The sequence below is a fragment of the Macrotis lagotis genome, chromosome 5 (genome assembly GCF_037893015.1).
Source record: "Macrotis lagotis isolate mMagLag1 chromosome 5, bilby.v1.9.chrom.fasta, whole genome shotgun sequence".
Classification (NCBI taxonomy): Eukaryota; Metazoa; Chordata; class Mammalia; order Peramelemorphia; family Peramelidae; genus Macrotis; species Macrotis lagotis.
In genome coordinates, this window is record NC_133662.1 from 192,701,485 (window position 1) to 192,720,273 (window position 18,789).

An 18,789-nucleotide genomic window follows, 5' to 3' on the forward strand; every position below is an offset into this window, starting at 1 on the left:
GAAAACAAGTTCAAAGACACTAGCAGTACAAACCTAGGCAAATCACTTAACCTCTGTCTGCTTCAGTCTCTTCAAATATAAAATGGGCATAAAAATAGCACCTACTTCCCAGGGTGGTCGTGAGGATCTAATAAGAAATATCCATAGGGTAGTGCCTGTAATGTAATAGATTCTATATAAATGTTTATCCTCCCCCTATCCCTGTCCCTGTCCCTACTATCCCCCAGAATTTTCCCCTTTTTTTTCCTCCCAAGAATATTTTTTTTCCTTCTGCACTTATATGGGTCACATACTGGCAAGCTGTCCATAGTCCTGATGCTCCCTTCTCTCCATTCTTATCATCCCACTCGGTTCCCTTCCTGGGCCTATTTCCTTAAAATCAGGAAATCCAATTATTTACTACCCCTGCTGATTACAGTAACCTAACCAAAGTTGTTCCAAGATACATCAAGTTGAAGTTCATCTGAGTGCACCCAATATATCCAAAAGTCTTGAATGTCTCTGCAAATAGCTTCTTATTTTCTGAAAGCAAGGAGCTATGATTGGTTTCTATGTATAAGGCTTTTTATATTTTTAGTTCTCTTCCCATACAACAAAAACTATTAATACTGTTCCACTTTCTCCAGAGACAATATGGATTAGACCAAATGGAAAGTTACCATGACTACCTCAATGTTATTTTTGGTATGAGAATCTCTGTTAAGTCCTGCAATATATGTGGTCAAGAATCGTGGCTTTATTTCCGATTTGCTATCAGACAATCAATCCCAATTTAATTTCAAAGCGCAAATAGCAACGGAAACTAATTAGGAGCAGCAAGATCTGAAATCCCTAATTAAAGCGGAAGTCAATAAAGCCATAAGTGTTATCATTGGGACAACCACCAGCAGGATGGAGCCCCACACAAAAGCAGAGAATTTCTTTCCCAGATAATTAGCTAAGCCAAAGTGGGGAGGGCAGAAAGAGAAAAGCATTTAGAGGACATAAGGCTGAAAACAAAGTCAAGACAGGATTCTACTTCTGATTCTGAAGCTACTTGCTTTTAAAATAAGTCGAGGAACTTCTCTCTACCATGGAGCCCCTATAGGGGAAAAAAAGAAAAAGGATGAACAGTTCTAAGGAGCACCTTCTGTGGAGGGTGTGATATTTATCCTGGCTTCAGAATGTGGGAGGAGGGAGCTGGCACCTCAATGGGAGGACTGTCTAAATTGTTGAGCTAAAGAGGATCATAGATTTAGACCTTGGAGTTCATCTTGTCCAACTCTTCCATTTTTAATATGAGCATGCTGAGATCCAGGCAGGTTAAGTGATTGCCCGGGTACACAGGTAATAAATGGCAGAGATTTGAACCCAGGTCTTTTAACTCCAAGTCTAGTGCTTTCCCCCCACATAATATCATACAGGAAAAGTAGGCTTCATTGCAAATAGTCCAAGAAACCTCTTTGCACCCATATATGAATTCTATAAATGCAGAGGACAAGGTCTACGGAGCCAAAAACCCAATACCCCCTATTTTGTTGCCTTATGGGCCAAATGCTGAATTGCCGACTTTGTATTTACCAGAAGTGGATCTGCGGAAAACCTTCTATTAACAGTGAAATACCACAGCCAACTCCAGAAGTGTACATGTCCCAAAGGACCAACTGGGGTATTTTTGACAGCTTTAAAATAATGTTAATGGTCTGACTTCATCTTACTCAAGCCAGAGGGATCCGCATTTAGGCCAGAAACCACATGGCCACTTCACTGGCAGCAGAGGTAGCAAAGGGAGGCTCAAACGAATAAGGGATTGCCTTTCCCTGATGGTTATATATATACTTGTCTTATCTCAAAATTTCTTGATAAAGAAAAATTAGCTTTGAGCGTGAGTTGAAAAGTAGAGTTAGGCTGTCAAATCACAGCATGCTCTCAGATCCTCTCTTCAGCTGGTGTATATTCACTGTAAAGGATTCTTCCCCCTCTTCTTGAAAACATAATTGCCTTGTAAGAGTACAGTAAAGAGGAAACAGAATGCAGAAACCCTGAAATGGCTTTTTTGATGCAAATGGGGACAGACAGAGAGATGGAGATAGATACACACACACACACACACACACACACACACACACACACACACACACACCCTAGATAGAGAGAAAGGAAGGAAGGGAGCTAGGGGAAGGGGAGAAGGGAGAGAGAGAGAGAGAGAGAGAGAGAGAGAGAGAGAGAGAGAGAAGGGGGAGGGAGGGAGACAGGAGAGAGAGGAGAAATGTAAAGATAGAGATAACTCTGGAGAACTTCCAAATCCAACTTTCTGTGAGTTAAAATCAGGTCTGAAAAGTCATTACTAGAGAGACAAGCCCCAAGATAAAGAAAAGTTTGCATTCATGTTCATTCTGTATGTATGTCATAGCCAGGTAATCACAGTGCAAACAGCATTCATTAGCATAGTTCCATCAGTAGAATCCATCAAATGAACTCATAATATTCTCAGCAAGGTTAAAAAAAAAGTGTACTGACAGTATTTTAGTACTGAATGTCCTTTGGGGATAGGGGAAGAGGCTACTTTAACAGTTCCAATTGTGAGAAGGAGATAGTTTCAGCCCCTGAGACAAGCTAATCTTAGTTCCTAATTTAAATGAATTAGCATTCACTGTGACATATACATCTTACACACTTACACACACACAAACACACACAAAAAGATTAGAACACAGGCAAGAAAACTGACCTAGCTACCAAATGTTTAGTGTAAAAAAAAAAAGAAAGAAAGAAAAATAGCTTCATCTTGCCACAGGCATTTTGAAATAAAGTTATATAGCTCTAGTATTCAGGCAGCATTCTAAAAAAAAGATCTGATTACTGAACCAGTGACAGAGCCATTTCCAGATGAGTACCACTGAATAGTACTAGAGAGCAGGAGTTTCACATTAGGTGCACATTAGGATCCATCACTCCAAAAAAAAAAGATACCTCAGCTTATACACCCAAACTGACAGCTGTAAACTTTTCATGTGTCCTTTAGAGAAAACTCGGACTGTCAGTGATGATGGGAGCACTGAGGATGCCTCATCTCAAATCCTTTCCTTACCTTCACTCCAATGACAGACTTCCGGTGATAAAAGCAGCACAGGGCTGCCGAGAGAGTATGAAAAGCATTGCATTCCTTAGGCATCTTCCAGCTTTCTGGCCTAGAGACCACACACTTTCTTTGGGGTTCAAAGACAAGCGGCTTCAGAAGTTTTCTGGGAGCTGCGTCCCGGCCAGCATAGCCCTCTGCCTACCCTGGCTGTTCCTGCTGCTGCCGCAGCTGCCTCCTTGGGCTATGGGAGCTCTCTCCTTCTCCAGATCAGGGTGGGACTATTTTCCCCCCACCCCCTCTCTACCCAGCTAAAGCCTGTAACGATCAACCCTCTCAATCCTGACATGCTTGTGTCCAGACTGCCATGGAGAGTGTGCCAAAAGACCTCATGTGACCGGCCACTCTCCAATGAAATTCTAACCCCTCCAAGGAGAGGCTCTGCTCTTTGGCTGTCCCTTCAATTCAGAGACCCCGAGGACAAAACCATTCAACCACAAGCCACAGGCAGCCTTCCCTTCAAAGTCCTGGACCTTCATCAAGTACTCTGCTTCTTTCCTCCTGTCACTGGAGCTGATCCTTCTTTGAATCAGAGAGGTTTGAGGACAAGGTAAATGACACCAATCATTCAGCTTCACTCTCCAGCAGGGACTAGTTTGAAAGAAGGTGTTGGATTAAGGTCACCTGGTCTGGCTCCTTTCCTCTAGTTACTCTGAGTCCTAGGTAACCTAGCTAGGGGGGATAAGAGGAAAAGGAAATACCCAAATGACCACATTGATGAGGCTGTTTATTTTTAATTAGGATGCTCCTGGCAGCCAGTTGTAGGGAAAACACAAAACCCAGCTGATAACATTGGCACAGCCATTAGCTATTGGCAAAGTAACACTGCCTTTTGGTGTTTAATTAGCAGGTCTGTCAGCAAACACCCAGAGCGGTGTACCCATCCCACATGGCTCCACAAGCTGTCAGGAGGCAGCCGGGACCAGGTTGTGTTATTGGCTTCTGACATGACTCAGGATGGGCAAATGGACTTCATCAAAGCCTCAAAGTGTCCTTCCTTTGGTCTTCATTATTTTTTTATTCTAGGTAGCATAGTGGATAGGGTCCAGAGTCAGGAAGACTCATCTGAATTCAAATCCAGCCTCAGATACTTATTAGCTGTGTGACCCTGGACAAGTCACTTAAATTTGTCTGCCTCATTTTCTTTATCTGTCAAAGAAGTGGCAGAAGGAAATGACCAAATGGGGTCATGAAGACTTGGACATGATTGAAAAATGACTCAGCAGCAGTGACAACAACACCATCTCAACCAAAATGAACATGAGCCCCCATCAATGGAAAGCAGGAAAGGGAGATTTCCTCCAAGTCTTTCAGCTCAGAAGGATCCCATAGCAAGACCCCATGAGAAGCTTCAGCAAGAGATAACCTGTTTTTCTCTTTGTTTCCTGTTGCAATGGCCCTAAAATTTCTGTTTTTATTGAATCCAGCTTTCTGCCTGAAGCTATTCCTTCTTTTTAGCTCCAAACATTAACTTTCTGTGACTGCTGTGTCCCAAAAAGGGAATGAATCCTGTTGTTCTCTATAACCAGGGACAGGCAGCAACTCGCCATGTAGCAGAAACTGAGCCATATTCAGTTCAAAAAGGAGCAGGACCAGACGAGACACGAATGAGGTATGAGAAGCATCTGAGAGGATTAGCATCAGCTCTTCTGAAACCTCTACTAAGTTGTCCACCTGTGAAAATAGGCCATTTCTTGCTCAACTGTCCAGCTGAGTGGCTCCTGAGTTGAAAAGAAGGGCTGATATAAATTTAATACATGGAGAGAAGCAGCCAAGTCTTAGCCTAAGGAATATGGAGTTGGGATGGGAGTGGAGAGGAGGAGGTTGATGGGAGGCTGGAGAAGAGGAAGTCTTCCTGAGAATAGCAATGATGTAGGAATACAATGGCCATGAACTATTCTGGTCTCATATCAGTTTTCTTCTACTTATTAGCCTAACTGAACATGAGTCCCCTTTCTGCTTTCTGCAATTCATCCCAACTGGATTTCTTGGTGTTTCTCAAATACAACAGACCTAGAAAGTGGTCATCCTCCAAGCTGTAATGCACTTCCTCCTGATATTTGAAGCCTTTAAGATGTAGTTCAAATATTATCTGCAAGAAGCCTTTCTAGATTTCTCTAATGGTTAGGGCCATTTTCCCCAAACTATCTTGTATTTAACTAATTTAACTTTATATTTATGCTGTGTATATATTTTATATGTACTTTATTTCCCATTAGAATCATTCCCTTGGCAACATGAGCATACCCTTTGATCCAGCAATACCACTACTGGGTCTATACCCTGAAGAGATGATGAAAAAGGGGTAAAAACATCACTTGTACAAAAATATTCATAGCAGCCCTGTTTGTGGTGGCAAAGAATTGGAAAATGAGTGAATGTCCTTCAATTGGGAAATGGCTTAGCAAACTATATGTCATAGAACACTACTGTTCTATTAGAAACCAGGAGGGATGGGAATTCAGGGAGGCCTGAAGGGATTTGCACGAACTGATGCTGAGTGAGATGAGCAGAATCAGAAAAACACTGTACACCCTATCAGCAACATGGGGGTGATGTTCTAAAGAACCATGGAGTTTTAACAAAGTTCAAGGACTATTCTCTTTAATTTAGGAAAACAAACAGATATCTTATTGTCTGATCTTGTTACCTCTTCAACTTTTTGTTTCTTCCTTAAGGATATGATTTCTCTCTCATCACACTCAATTTGGATCAATGTATACCATGGAAACAAAATAAAGACTGACAGATCGTTTTCCATGGGGGAGAGGGAAGTAAGATTGGGGGGGAAATTGTAAAACAAATAAAATCTTTAATAAAAATAATATTGCTATTAAAAAAAGAATCATTCCCTTGTTCTCCTTCCTTTATCTTCCCTTTCTGTTCACTCTAGAGATGGCACAGTAGATGACAGAGCACTAAGCTTAAGAGTTAAAAGGATTTGAGTTCAAACAGCCTTAAATACTTACTAGCTGTGATCTTGGGCAAATCACTTCACTTGTTTGACTCAGTTTCCTCATTTGAAAAATGGGTGCATAAGAGTCCCTACCTTCTAGAATTGTTGTGAGGACTTAATGAAATAATATTTTTAAAGCATTTTTCAAATTTTAAAGGTTCTATAAATACAACTATTATTATATTCAGGTAGCTAGGTGGTGTGCCAGGTCTGGAGACAGAAAGACCTGAGTTCAAATTTGACATTCTATTTGTGTGATCCTGGACAAGACATTTAACCCTGTTTACCTCAGTTTTTCCATCTGTAAAATGAACTGGAGAAGGAAATAGTAATAGCAATTCGTGTCTTTGCTGAGGTCCCAAAGATTCAGATTTGACTAAAAACAGCTAAACAATATTAATTTTATTCTCTTTTCCTCCTAGAGTTAAAGCTTTTTAGGTATCTATTTTGGATTCAGGTTATTGCCTTGTAGACCTTGCTCCATGATCCCTTTTTCTGTTTTGCCTCACTCTATTCCTGTAGCTAAGAGAATATATTGCCCCATGGCAGAAATTTTCCTCAATGTCTCTAATTGTGCAGTTCATTATTCACCTTTGCCTTCCCCATAATCATTTACTCTTATTCCCCATCTGCCATTAAATCTGCTGTCTGGGTCCATGTCCTCTCAATTTTCTGGGTGGCAGTTGTCCCAGGAGTTCCAATTCCTCTCCGCCTGAAGCAGGATGAAGGGGATCTAAGTAACAAAACTCTGGTGATTATGTTCATTGTAAAATTCCCATTTCCCTTTATAGAATATCTTTTCTCCCTTGAGAGCATTCATCAGTGGTGCTATTTCCCACCCTCCTAACCCCTCCTTGCTCATTCTCCTTCCAGGATCTCTTTCTTTTATTTTCTCCTCACTGTTAACCTTTGATGTGATGTGTACCTCATATACTGCCCTCTATCTTCCTCTTCTTCCCCTTTTTATGTGCCTTCTTATTTTTCTATAAGCAAGATATTGTGAGGTTTAGTCTTGTTTCTCTTCAATTACTTCTAGAAGACTTCTTTCACTTGTCAGCTTGTGTACTTTTAGAGGGGAAAAAAATCTCTAAATAGTCTCTCTGTTGTTCCTTTGTTGTCCTTCCTTGGTTGCTGTATTTGTTTACCCTTCTTATATTTCTCTTGTCTGGGCTATTTGAAAAACAAGTAATTGGTTCAAGTCTGGTTTTCTTTCTAGGAATGCTTTAGAATGCCTTTTTTTGTTATTGAACATCCATCTCCCTCCCCCAATAAATGATTAGGTTCAGATTCGTAGAGTAGGTCACTTTGGATTGTCTGTAGAGCCCCTTAACCCTTCAGAGAACATCATTACATTTCCTCGGTGATTTCTTGTAGATTCAGAATAGTCTTGTGTTATTTGAATTTCTTTCCTTTTTATTTGAAGGACTTTCTCCTGTTCACTGGCAAAACTGGTTGTTTGCTATTGTTCTATTAGAAACCAGGGTGGGGGGGGGGTGGGAATTCAGGGAAGCCTGGAAAGATTTGCACAAACTGATGCTGAGTGAGATGAGCAGAACCAGAAGAACATCATACACCCTAACAGCAACATGGGGGTGATGCTCAACCTTGATGGACTTGCTCATTCCATCAGTGCAACAATTAGGCACAATTTCAGGGTATCTTTGATAGATAATACTATCTGTATCCAGAGAAAGAATTGTGAGTTTGAATAAAGACCAAAGACTATTACCTTCAATTAAAAAAAAAACACGTTATCTTATTATGTAATTTCTTATACTTTATGTTTCTTCCTTAAGGATATGATTTCTCTCTCATCACATTCCACTTAGATCAATGCATACCATGGAAACAATGTAAAAATTAACAGACTGCCTGCTTGGGGGGGGGAGCAAGATTAGGGGAAAAATTATAAAATTCAAAATAAATAAAATCTTTCTTTAAAAAAAAAACACTGATTGTTTGACATTGGAATTGTTCAATTTAACCTCTATGGGTCTGGTAATTTGTAGCATAGGCTTTTATTCTGGAGATAGTCTGTGGATTCAATTAGGAGAGAGAGAGAGAGAGAGAGAGAGAGAGAGAGAGAGAGAGAGAGAGAGAGAGAGAGAGAGAAAGTTTTCAGAAATTCTGGCAAGTTTTTTGTGTTGTTTCTTGCATTAGGCTGCTCAGATACTTTGATTTGTAGTTTTTTCCCCTGGGAAACTTCAAAATCCTTAAGTTGTTTCTATATATCCTGTCATTTAAAAAATTATTTATTTAAGGCAATGGGATTAAGTGACTTGCCCAAGGTCACACAGCTTCAGTTATGTCTGAGGCCAAATTTGAACTCAGGTCCTCCTGACTCCAGGCTGGTGCTCTGTTCACTGCATCACCTAGATACCCCCTACATCCTGTCTTTAGGATCATTATGTTTTGCTTATATGGAGATCATGTTTTCTTTCAACATTCCTGCTTTTTTCTTCTCTTCCAGATTGTCTTTCATTTCCATACAGTTGCATTATTCTCTGCTTTGTTGTTTCAAGATTTGCCACAGCAGATTCAAATTTTTCTTTTTCTGCCAATTATTTCTAAAGTGCATGCCATAAATTTTGCTTTCACAATTCTTATTTTTCTTTTTCATCATTCTGGAACATTCTGTTGTGTGGTTCCATGCTCTCTTGGAATCTATCATGTCTTTTGCCTCATCAGGTGTTGATTAATTGTCTTTTATTTCACAATACTTTTTCATAGATGTCTAGACACCTTTAGCTATATTCCCTTCTGTTGTTAATATATCTGTCTATGTGTAAGATCTTTAACTGAGTTTTCTTCCTCCTGAAATCTTTGGTAATTTCAGTCTTTTTTTCCTTATATTTCTCTATTACTCACTTTCTGACTACTTCCCCTTTGATGTTAGTTTCTCTGGAAGCAGAAAATCAATACTATTCATGCCCGAAAATTCACATTTTGATGGCTTCGTTCTATGTCTTAAACTGACTTTCTAGGGGAGAAAAATCTGTGACCCTAACTGGAACTTGGATCCTTTTCTTCAAGCTTAGTGATGTGTCCCACACCTAAACTATTACCCCAGTTTCTTCTATTCTTCAATTGTCTAGTCAATATTCAACCAAGGTCCAAGCCCAATCAAGGTTCTGCCATTTAATTTTCTGCTGTACTGGAAGGAGGGTAGAGTAACATTCAGTTACAAGCTCAAGAAGAGATATCTATAGTCCTGCTAGATTATTGTGGGCTGTGGGAGAAAGGGTATGGAGTGTGTCAGAGATTAGCCTTCTGTTTTTAATTCATAATGTATTTTACCTCTTCAGTATTCCTGGTATCTTAGCCTGGTAGAGACAGTTGAAATTGCTTTTATCTCTTGTACATAATTCCTATCACAGATAAAGTTGGGAGGTTGAAAATGTATAGTTCTGTGGCAAATATGGAAACTTGTTAAACTTTGTTATCAAGAGATTGTTTCATTTTTCATACTTTCATTCCTAGTGCACAACACTGTGATTGGCATATAGCAGGCACTTAAATACCTGCTGATTAATTTTTGAAAAGGCATCTAGAATTATAACTGTTAGTTCTGGCTCCTGGAGCAATCACCTCAAACAAGGATCATAGATTTAGAGCTGGAAGAGACCCTCATATTCAGTTAATCCAGCCCCCTCTTTTTTCAGATGAGGATGCTTTCAGTGAAGAAATTTGGGGGCAGCTAGGTGGCACAGTAGATAGAGCACTGGCCCTGGAGTCAGGAGGAGTGGAGTTCAAATGTGGCCTTGATGTATGACCTTGGGCAGGTCACTCGACCTTAAAAAAAATTAAATTAAAAAAATAAATTTGTCTGACAAAGAATTGGTGGTGTATGAATGTGATGGAGTACTATTGTTCTGTAAGAAATCATGAGCACACAGACTTCAGAAAAGCCTGAAAAGACTTACATGAACTGAATATGAGTGGAGTGAGCAAAACCAGGAGAACATTGTACACATTAACAGCAACATTGTGTGATGATTATCTATGGACTTAGCTCCTCAAATGCTATCTACATCCAAAGAAAAATCTATGGAGTCTGAATGCAGACCAAATATACTTTTAAAAAGACCAATATGGAAATATGTTCAACATGATTGGTGATGTTAAACATCAGATTGCTTGCTGTTATGGGAAGGGGGAGAGAAAGGAAGGAGGTAGAAGAATGTAGTACTCAAAAGCTTACAAAAAGTTGAATGCTGAAAACTATCTTTGCATGTAATTGACAAAAATAAAATAATATTTTAAAAAACTTGCCTGAAGTTACATTATAGAGTAAGTATTAAGTGGAAAAGTAGGGACCTCACCCCATGTTCTTCACCTCCAAATCCAAACCACTTTCTCTATCACACTGTGGGGCAAGACCCGCTAAAATGAAACCCCCAGTCAGACAATCATTGGAGAGGAAGGTGGGGATACTTATGAAAAGAACTCTCAATCCATAGGACACAAAATTCCCTAAATAAGAGGCAGAAACTCTATAACATTGTGAGATTGCTGTGGGAGAAGGAAATAAAATCATCTAGAATCTTCCTGGTTTTGTTTTACTTACTTACTAGATACTGAGTTCAACTCAACTGTTCCTAACTGTCTGAGTCCATGCACTATCAATTGTCCCCACACTAGGTATAGGTATCCGATCCTAACACATATATTGAAAAAGGAAATTCAATAGACACCCATTTATCAGGTTGGACTTCTAGCATATGGAACACAACTTGTGAATCTAGAAACCACTGATACTAATAACATATCAATCATTTGTAGTGGTGGTGGTGTAGGTATTAATAAATAACAGCATTTATATAGCATCTACTATAAGCACTGTGCTAAGACACTCTATAAATATTATCCCATTTGATCCTTATAACAACTCTTTGGAGCAGGATACTATTATTATCTCCATTTCACAAATTAGAAAACTGAGGTAAATAGGTTCAGTGACTTAGCCAAGGTCATCATATAGGTTCTAAGTATCTGAGACTAGAATTGAATTGTTGTTCATCTCTCATTTTTGAAGAGGACCAGTGATATCACAGCTGATGTCTCAACCAGTACATGAACTAGATTTAAGTGAGGCAGAGCATTGAAAAGTTGTCAGCCTCACTCTCTTCTAGAGTTATTGAAATCCAGTGGCAAGACAAAAATCAAGAAAACTGGCAATGGCATCAGGTCTTCCTGCTTCCAGGCCCAGTGTTCCATCTAATGCATTCTCTAGATGCCCCAAATAAGGCAGTAAAATAATGGGTTTGAGCTAGAAGACTTCAATCTAACCCAAACTCCTATGATTCCTTAATGATGGCAGCTGCCTGAAGTGTTCCCACAATGATAGTCATAAGGTCATGACATTCTTTTGGCTTAGGTTTTGGATCTAAGCAGCTAAATCAAGTGCTGGACCTCTAATTAGAAAGTCCTGAGTTTTAATCTGTCCTCAAGCACTTATTAACCATGTGATCCTGGACAAGTCACTCAATATCTATCTATATATTCCGTTTTTCCCATCTTTAAAATGGGGATAACAAAGGTATCTCCCTCCCAGCATTGTTGAGGATAAAAACGAGATAATTTATAAAATGCTTCATAAACCTTAAAATACTATATAAATGATAATTATTATTATTATTAGTGGTGGTGATAGTCTTCTCCTTAGATCATAGAATCACACATTTAAAGCTCAGAGGTCATCTAGTCCAACATCATTTTCCAGATAGGAAAATTGAGGGCTAGGGAGGTAAGTGTCTTGCCCAAGGTCAGACACAGCAAGTATTAGAGATGCAATTTGTACGCAAGTCCCTCTGACTCCAGACTCAATACCCTTTCTATTGTACCATAGTCAGCAAAAGTTCCCTTGTTCCTGACCAGGCTTTTTGATACCCACCTCCCTGTTTTTAAGTCTGAATTTCCTGTAGAAACAGCTATCCCCAAAAGTCATTTAACAAGAGGTCTTTCAGAAGCCCCAACTTAGCAGGAACTCACATTTCTAGAGGCTCATACAATAGCTCTGAAATGTCAGTAAAAATTATTTTCCCACTTTATGAAGAAATGAATAAGAAATTATAGAGCACTATGCTAAGCAACAGGAGTATCAATACAAAAGTGAAATAGTCCCTCTGCCTTCAAGGAGCTTACAGATGAATAAGAAGAAACAACACATATGGGGAGAAATGATCAAGAGAGTTTCTCCATCTGGGGAGTCACAAGAATGGCAAGTTGGTCCATAAATTTGCACATTTCCAGAAGCAAGAGTGGTATTGATTTGACTAAGATGGAAATCCTAAAGCTCAGAGCTATTAAGTGAGTTTCCCAGAGTAACATAACTGGTGAACATCTGAGCTCAGATAATTTGACTAGAGCTTTCCACTAATGCATGCAGGCTGTCCAAAAATTAATGTTAGAAATCAACTAACTTGGATCTTTGACTGTGAATGGATATAGCATCATGAAGGATATGATGATTATAAAAATGATTATAGGATATAAAACTAAGTCCAGAAAAAAACCTTAGATATTATTTAGTCCAACCCCATCCCCACCTGGTACAGGTGAGAATGAGTCTCAAGGTCACACAGGTCATACAATAGCAGAGCCAGGATTTAAACTTAAAAGTTCTTTCCACTGCAAAGCTAAGAATTTAGATCTTGGAATTTAGATCAAATTGGAGAGACAGAAAAAGATTCTTAGAAAGAAGACAAGGTATGAAACAGTATATATGATAGATAACCTTATGAAAAACAAAATCAATAAGCACTAGAGAAATTTTAGAAAAGGGAATGATCACTTTGGAATGGTGTGGTTGGGGAGTCTTCACAGAGGAGAGGACTTGAGTTAAGCCTTGATGGATAGGTAGGATTCAAATGTGTTTGCTTCAACCATTCTTTCTTCTCTTAAGTGGAAATTCCTTCTTGCACAAAACCAGAAATTGCCTAGAGATATGTCACACAAGTAGAAAAATACAGTCTATTTAGCTGCTTCCTATGGCCCTAATGCTTTCTCTATACTTGTTAAAGTCAAAAGATGATATGGGAGGACAGATGAGAGTTAGGAGTAAAGCAGCTCTATGGGACACCCCAACATTCTTGATCATCAATCTTGATTAGGAAGCCAGGGAAATGGAGAGTAAGCCAAAAGTTTCTGCTACCAAAAACCATCCCCTTCTGCAACATGGTGCTGGTACCCCTCCTCTCTGAGGAGGTGAACAAAACCTAAAATGCCTAAACAAAAATAACCTACCCAAGAAAATGACATAGAACTAGTCTCTGCTCCTTTAACATGAACTTTCCCTTAGAGACATACAAAAAATAAACAGGTCACTGCTAAGACTCAAATGAAGCTTTCTTCCAGTTTTCTCCAGTAAATGTCTCTTGAGTGGAATTTGTTCCTTTGGGATTAAAGGAAAAAGCTGATCCTGTTAGGTAACCATTTTCTAAGAACATTCCATCTGAGTCCTGGTCAAAAAGCAATTCTCAGCACTCAAACCTTTTAATCAATTTTTTTTCCAGAAATGGCTCAGAAACTGGAATAATTTATTATCATTGCTACTAAAGATAATAGTTTCATGAAGGTAAAAGATGCTCTCTATTGAGCCTCTCCCTTTTTCTAAAAAGGAAATCCTACTCAATTCCCCACATTCATTCCCATCATAATCACTGGAGAAACTGAGGGATCAAGCTGGATATTTGGCCCAGGATTTCAAACAGGGTTCAAAACAGAACCTACAAATGTAGAAATGGGGATGTACTTGGTTTCCTTTCTAGAACAAAGCCCCTGATGTTGCTTGAGGTATGCTTATTGAAACATGAATTTTTTAAGTTTTTAAAAAAATCCTGACACATCTCTCAGCTAAAGAAATTACCTGCCACCTATCTGCAATTAGGTCACACAAAGAGGTTTCTAAATACTGAACCCCAACTCTGTGTCTGGACTGTGATTTCTCTCCACCTCAGAATTCTGGGATAAAATCAGTAAAAAGAATCAGAGCCAAGCAAAAAATATAAGAAAGAAAGGCGCCTTTTTGCTACTCTCTAGTGACCCCCTCTGGCTATCTCACCTGATCTAAGTTAATAACCCAGCAGACTAGAGCTGGGGAGAGTGAGGACACTTTTGCATGGGGGGTGGGTGGGGGGTGAGGAGGAACCCACAAAAGCAACTCTGGGTGCATCTGAGCAAACTAGTGTTTCCAAAGCACCTGAAGGAAAGGGTTAAAAGAGAACCAAAGAAGGTTCATGCTCCAGCTATTGTCTTCCACATCAGCTTTTCATGGTCAGCCCTAATACTAACCTATCCGACTTAGTAACCATGGAAACTGGAATACTGCCTGCCAGCCACATTCAACAGAGATTCAGTTCCCAGGAGGGCAAGTGTTCCCTGCTCTGCTGCTAGCAGTCTGACAGATGAGTGACAAGGGGGGGAAGGGGGGTGGCTCACTTGGGTTCCCGCTGGTATTGAAGGGATAGTCCCTTTCCTGAAGGTAATCTCACACACACACACACACACACACACAAACAGACCCTGGGAGAAAGGAAAAGTAGACTGTTTACATAAGAGAAAAATGTACATTTTTACCTGTAAAGAGATGTGAAAGAGAGAGGGGGGGAAGGGGAAAGAAAGAGGGAGATAGAGAGAAGGATAGAAGAAAGAAGAGAGCTATGGAAGGAGACTGGAAAAGAAAAACAACAGGGGAGAGGGAGGGAGAAAAGGAGAGGGGGAGAGAGAGAGACAGAAGGAGAGAGAGACAGAGAGAGTGAAGGAGAGAGAGAGAGAGAGAGAGAGAGAGAGAGAGAGAGAAGAAAATGGGAGAAGGAGAGAAGAGAGTCCTTTTTCAGAGCCATGCTCCTCCACTGCCTCACTTCAGTTAGGGAAATAAGATCATCAGAAAAATATGAGGCTTGAGGCTACATTTCTTAAATTTATTAAGATGTTTGGAGACATCAAATATCCAGGAAGACAATGATATGTTTGTCCACTGTGGCAAGCAGAGAAATGCAGAGCAATGATCCTGCCATGCAAAGTTTGAATTGTTTTTTCCAGCAGCGAGTGAACAGGCTGGGCAAGGAGAGTCACCTGTCCAGTAGGGATGAACTCCCAGTGGGTAAATATCCAGTGAACAAAACAGGAATGGGCCAGTTTTACAGAACAGCCGCTGAGATGCTCCATCCTCTTGAAAAAAGCCATCAGACACCTTTTCACCTCTCCTGCAAACCCAGTCGGGTGGCTGTCAGTAAATGCCGACAACTTTATTGAAATAATGAGCAAGACAGAGCCATCCAAAGTCAAATTCCCTCTGAGGTGATGGAGAAGCAGAGGGAAGATGAACAAGACATCTGCATTTACCCAAGCATAATAACAAGCTTAGATTGAGGCAAGAGCATCAATTCCCAGAGAATATTCAATATTCTGAAGTGGACAAAAGAAAGTCAATCCCTCTATCCAGAAGCATATATATAGATATGGCACGAATGAAATTAGGAAGAAACCATTCCAATGGCTTTGCCTAGGACTGAATATAAAATCCTTTGCTTGGCAGTTATGTTTTTTACAATCTGGACTCTTCTTACCTTTCCAATCTACCACTGAATAATCTTCCTATTAAAAAAAAAAAAGTGGGGTCTTTCTACCATTCTACATTAAGACTTACAACACTACTTCCCTGAAATGGTCTCCCTTTTCCCCTCCACCTTGAAGAATCCCTGGTTTCCTCTTCCAAGAGTTCTCACAACTGCTAGAGGTCTCTAAGACTACTGTCCTTGTTCCTATTTCATCTAAGTCTACTAATTTATATACTGTCTCTTTCATTTGAAAGCCAAATCACAGAGGGTAGGCACTGTTTGTAACTCCAGTCAGTCACAGGGACTGGCATATAATAATAAAAATGCTTTTTGAATGATAAGGGTCTAGAATGTCCACTATAGAGAATAAAGAGCTTATAACACTTGCTCTTTCACCCCAACGCCAAATTCTTGTTTTTTTCTGTATGACCCTGAACCCAGATGTATAAGAGAGCCACCTATAGTATGGACTCCTTTCTCTATCTTACTTCTCTTTTCGCCCTTGATCCTCCAGCCAAACTAGATTGTTAGTTGTACCATCCAACTTGGGACTTTGCATCTCCCTCTTCTATGAATTCCATTTTCCCTCATGCCTTATCCAGGAATTGTTATCTTTAGAGACTGTTCCATATTTAGATCTGTAAGGAATCTTAGGGGATGAACCAGTCCTACCAATAGAGTTAAGTGATCGGATCAAGGTCACAATGGTAGTCCTCCTGATTCCAGATTCAATACTTTTTTCATTATATGAATAAAAGTCAATATGTATTTATTAAGTACTTATTATATTTTGGGCATTTTGCTAAGGACTGAGGATACAAAGAAGACCAAACAAAACAAAACACAAAAACCCTCCACAAAAACCAGTCCCTTTCTCAAGGAGATCATAGTCGAATGGAAGACACAACATGTAAGGAATTTTGTACAAGCAGAATGTGAAAGTTTAAATGGGTGGCAATCTCAGAAAAAGGAGAAGGATTGGAAAAGGCTTCTTGTCAAGGGTAGAATTTTAGTTGGGACTTGAAGGAAGCCAGAGGGCCAAGATGAGGAAAGGAAAAGAATTCCAGGTACCAACAATGTCTGCGAGAATTTCCAGTTAGGTGACAGAATGAGTTTAAGAGATACAGCAAAGAGACCAGTGTCAAAAATGAAGTATTTAATATGGAGTAGCAGACAGACAGACAAACAAACACATAGTCTCTATTCTCAAGGAGGTAACATTTTATCTGAAGAGATGACATCTCCACATATAAAAACCATAAGAAAAATACATTTTTTGAGGAGTGTCATTAAGAGCTAGGGGGCTGGAGGAAGATAGCCTGGGAAATAGATCTGGAGCTCAAAGGGTCTTCGGAGATCAGTCTAAGTTCCTCATTTTATACAGGTGGAACTGTATATTCAGAGACTAAATGCCTTGCCCAAGCTCACTCACACAGGTAGGCAGTAACAGAGACCAGTTATGAAGATTCTGTTAAAGGTCATTCTCCCTTCTCAAAATACACTGTACCATTTCAAGCCAGCCAAGAGCTGGACAAAGGTTTCCTGCAACATTACATATTCCACAGGACACTAATCTCCTGTTGGTTCTTGCTCTTACAAAGAATGCACACTCTATCCAAAAAGAATAAAAGAGCAGTTGGCACTGAAACCTTGGCAGTTTTTGCTCCCCTTACAAGACTAAGGGGACATAGGAGAGGCTAAAAGAGCTCAGGAAGTGAGTTCAGGTTGTACTTAGTCCTGACCTTTAATTCCACCCCCAACCACCCACAAAGTATTTTGCTTTCTACTTCTCTAATGCAATGATAACAGAATATGTGTGGTTTGGTAGGATAGGATATGATAGGGTATGGTATATATTTATACATATAGACAGATAGACATATGTATACCATATGTACTATATAATGGTCACCCATGTGTGTATGGTGAGTGAATATATACAAAAATATGTGCTATATGTGTAGATTATGTGATATATGTGGCCATATACACACATACCAAGATAACATGTCATGTATGTTCTATGATAATTGCATTAAAAAAGTGGAGCAGGGGCAGCTAGGTGGTGCAGTGGATAGAGAACTGGTTGCTGGAGTCAGGAGTACCTGGGTTCAATCCGGTCTCAGACACTTAATAATTACCTAGCTGTATGGCCTTGGGCAAGCCACTTAACCTCATTTGCCTTGCAAAAACCTTAAAAAAAAAGTGGAGCAAACTTTTTATACCACATTTGTGTCAACACACTTATTAAATGTTTATACCACATGCACATATATATCACACTAATCCTATCATATATTATCTATAAATTTATACCCATATATATGTAAAATGACATGTATCTTCTATCTCCTTTTTTTATTCTTTTTATAGTGGTTAGCTTTAAGATCATTTAGGAAGATCTAAGTTCAGATCTTTCTAGTATTTACAATTTATTTTCCTGTATCAGATCGTAGTTTTCCAGAGAACAGAGAATCTCTTTAAACTTTGTTTCTCCTCTACCATATAGCCCAAAGCATCTGTACACAAAAGGTGCTTTAAAAATACTTAATTATTAATTATTGATTCACGCTTCATTAATATGATTCTGGATGTAACTTCTCTGACCCTCACCTGTAAAATAGAAATGTTAATACTTGCATCCTATACTCAGTTTCTTCATCTATAAAATGGGAATGTACCACTTACCTCAGAAAGTTCAAGGAGGAAAGTACTCTGTAAACCTTATATTATCATCTAAATAGGAGTGATTGTGCTATAGCATCCTTCATTAGTGTCCATGGAGGTCTTGTTTAAAATACTTTCCTAGTGTAGATCACTTTTCCTAATCTACTCAAGGGAATGAAGATGGAGGTTATAAAGAGGTCTCTATCCAGAGGGGATATTGATCTAATCAGCACTTGGAACAGAGGAATTGGACAATTTGTTCATTCCCATACACATTTCCCTATTGGGCAGATGTGCTTTCAGAGTTCCATCCTTTTTCCCCATGGATTTCACTGAAAGTAGAATCTGAGAAGGATGCACAAGAATCAGATGTTGAAGTCGCCCTAGTAACTTCTCCCTAGTTGCTCCCAAAAGACTGACTGCACCCCACCCCCTCTAGCTTCCTAACCTCTCCCAGAGTTCATGCTCTGCAACCCAGTCTTTGGAAG

At 39.5% G+C, this 18,789-nt stretch overlaps 1 protein-coding gene across 3 annotated transcripts in view; it reads right to left on the minus strand.

The window, feature by feature from the left end:
• BCAR3 (BCAR3 adaptor protein, NSP family member) overlaps positions 1–18,789 on the minus strand; it is a 170,526-nt gene that overhangs the window by 76,877 nt on the left and 74,860 nt on the right. Inside the window, exon 1 of one of the 3 annotated variants that reach the window (XM_074188190.1) lies at positions 3,071–14,033. The exons of the other annotated variants lie outside the window; for them this stretch is intronic. Coding sequence (XP_074044291.1) covers positions 3,071–3,154 — 84 coding nt within the window. The 5' untranslated portion in view covers positions 3,155–14,033. Of the gene's footprint in view, positions 1–3,070; positions 14,034–18,789 lie in introns of those variants that run through there. 3 annotated transcript variants of the gene reach the window in all.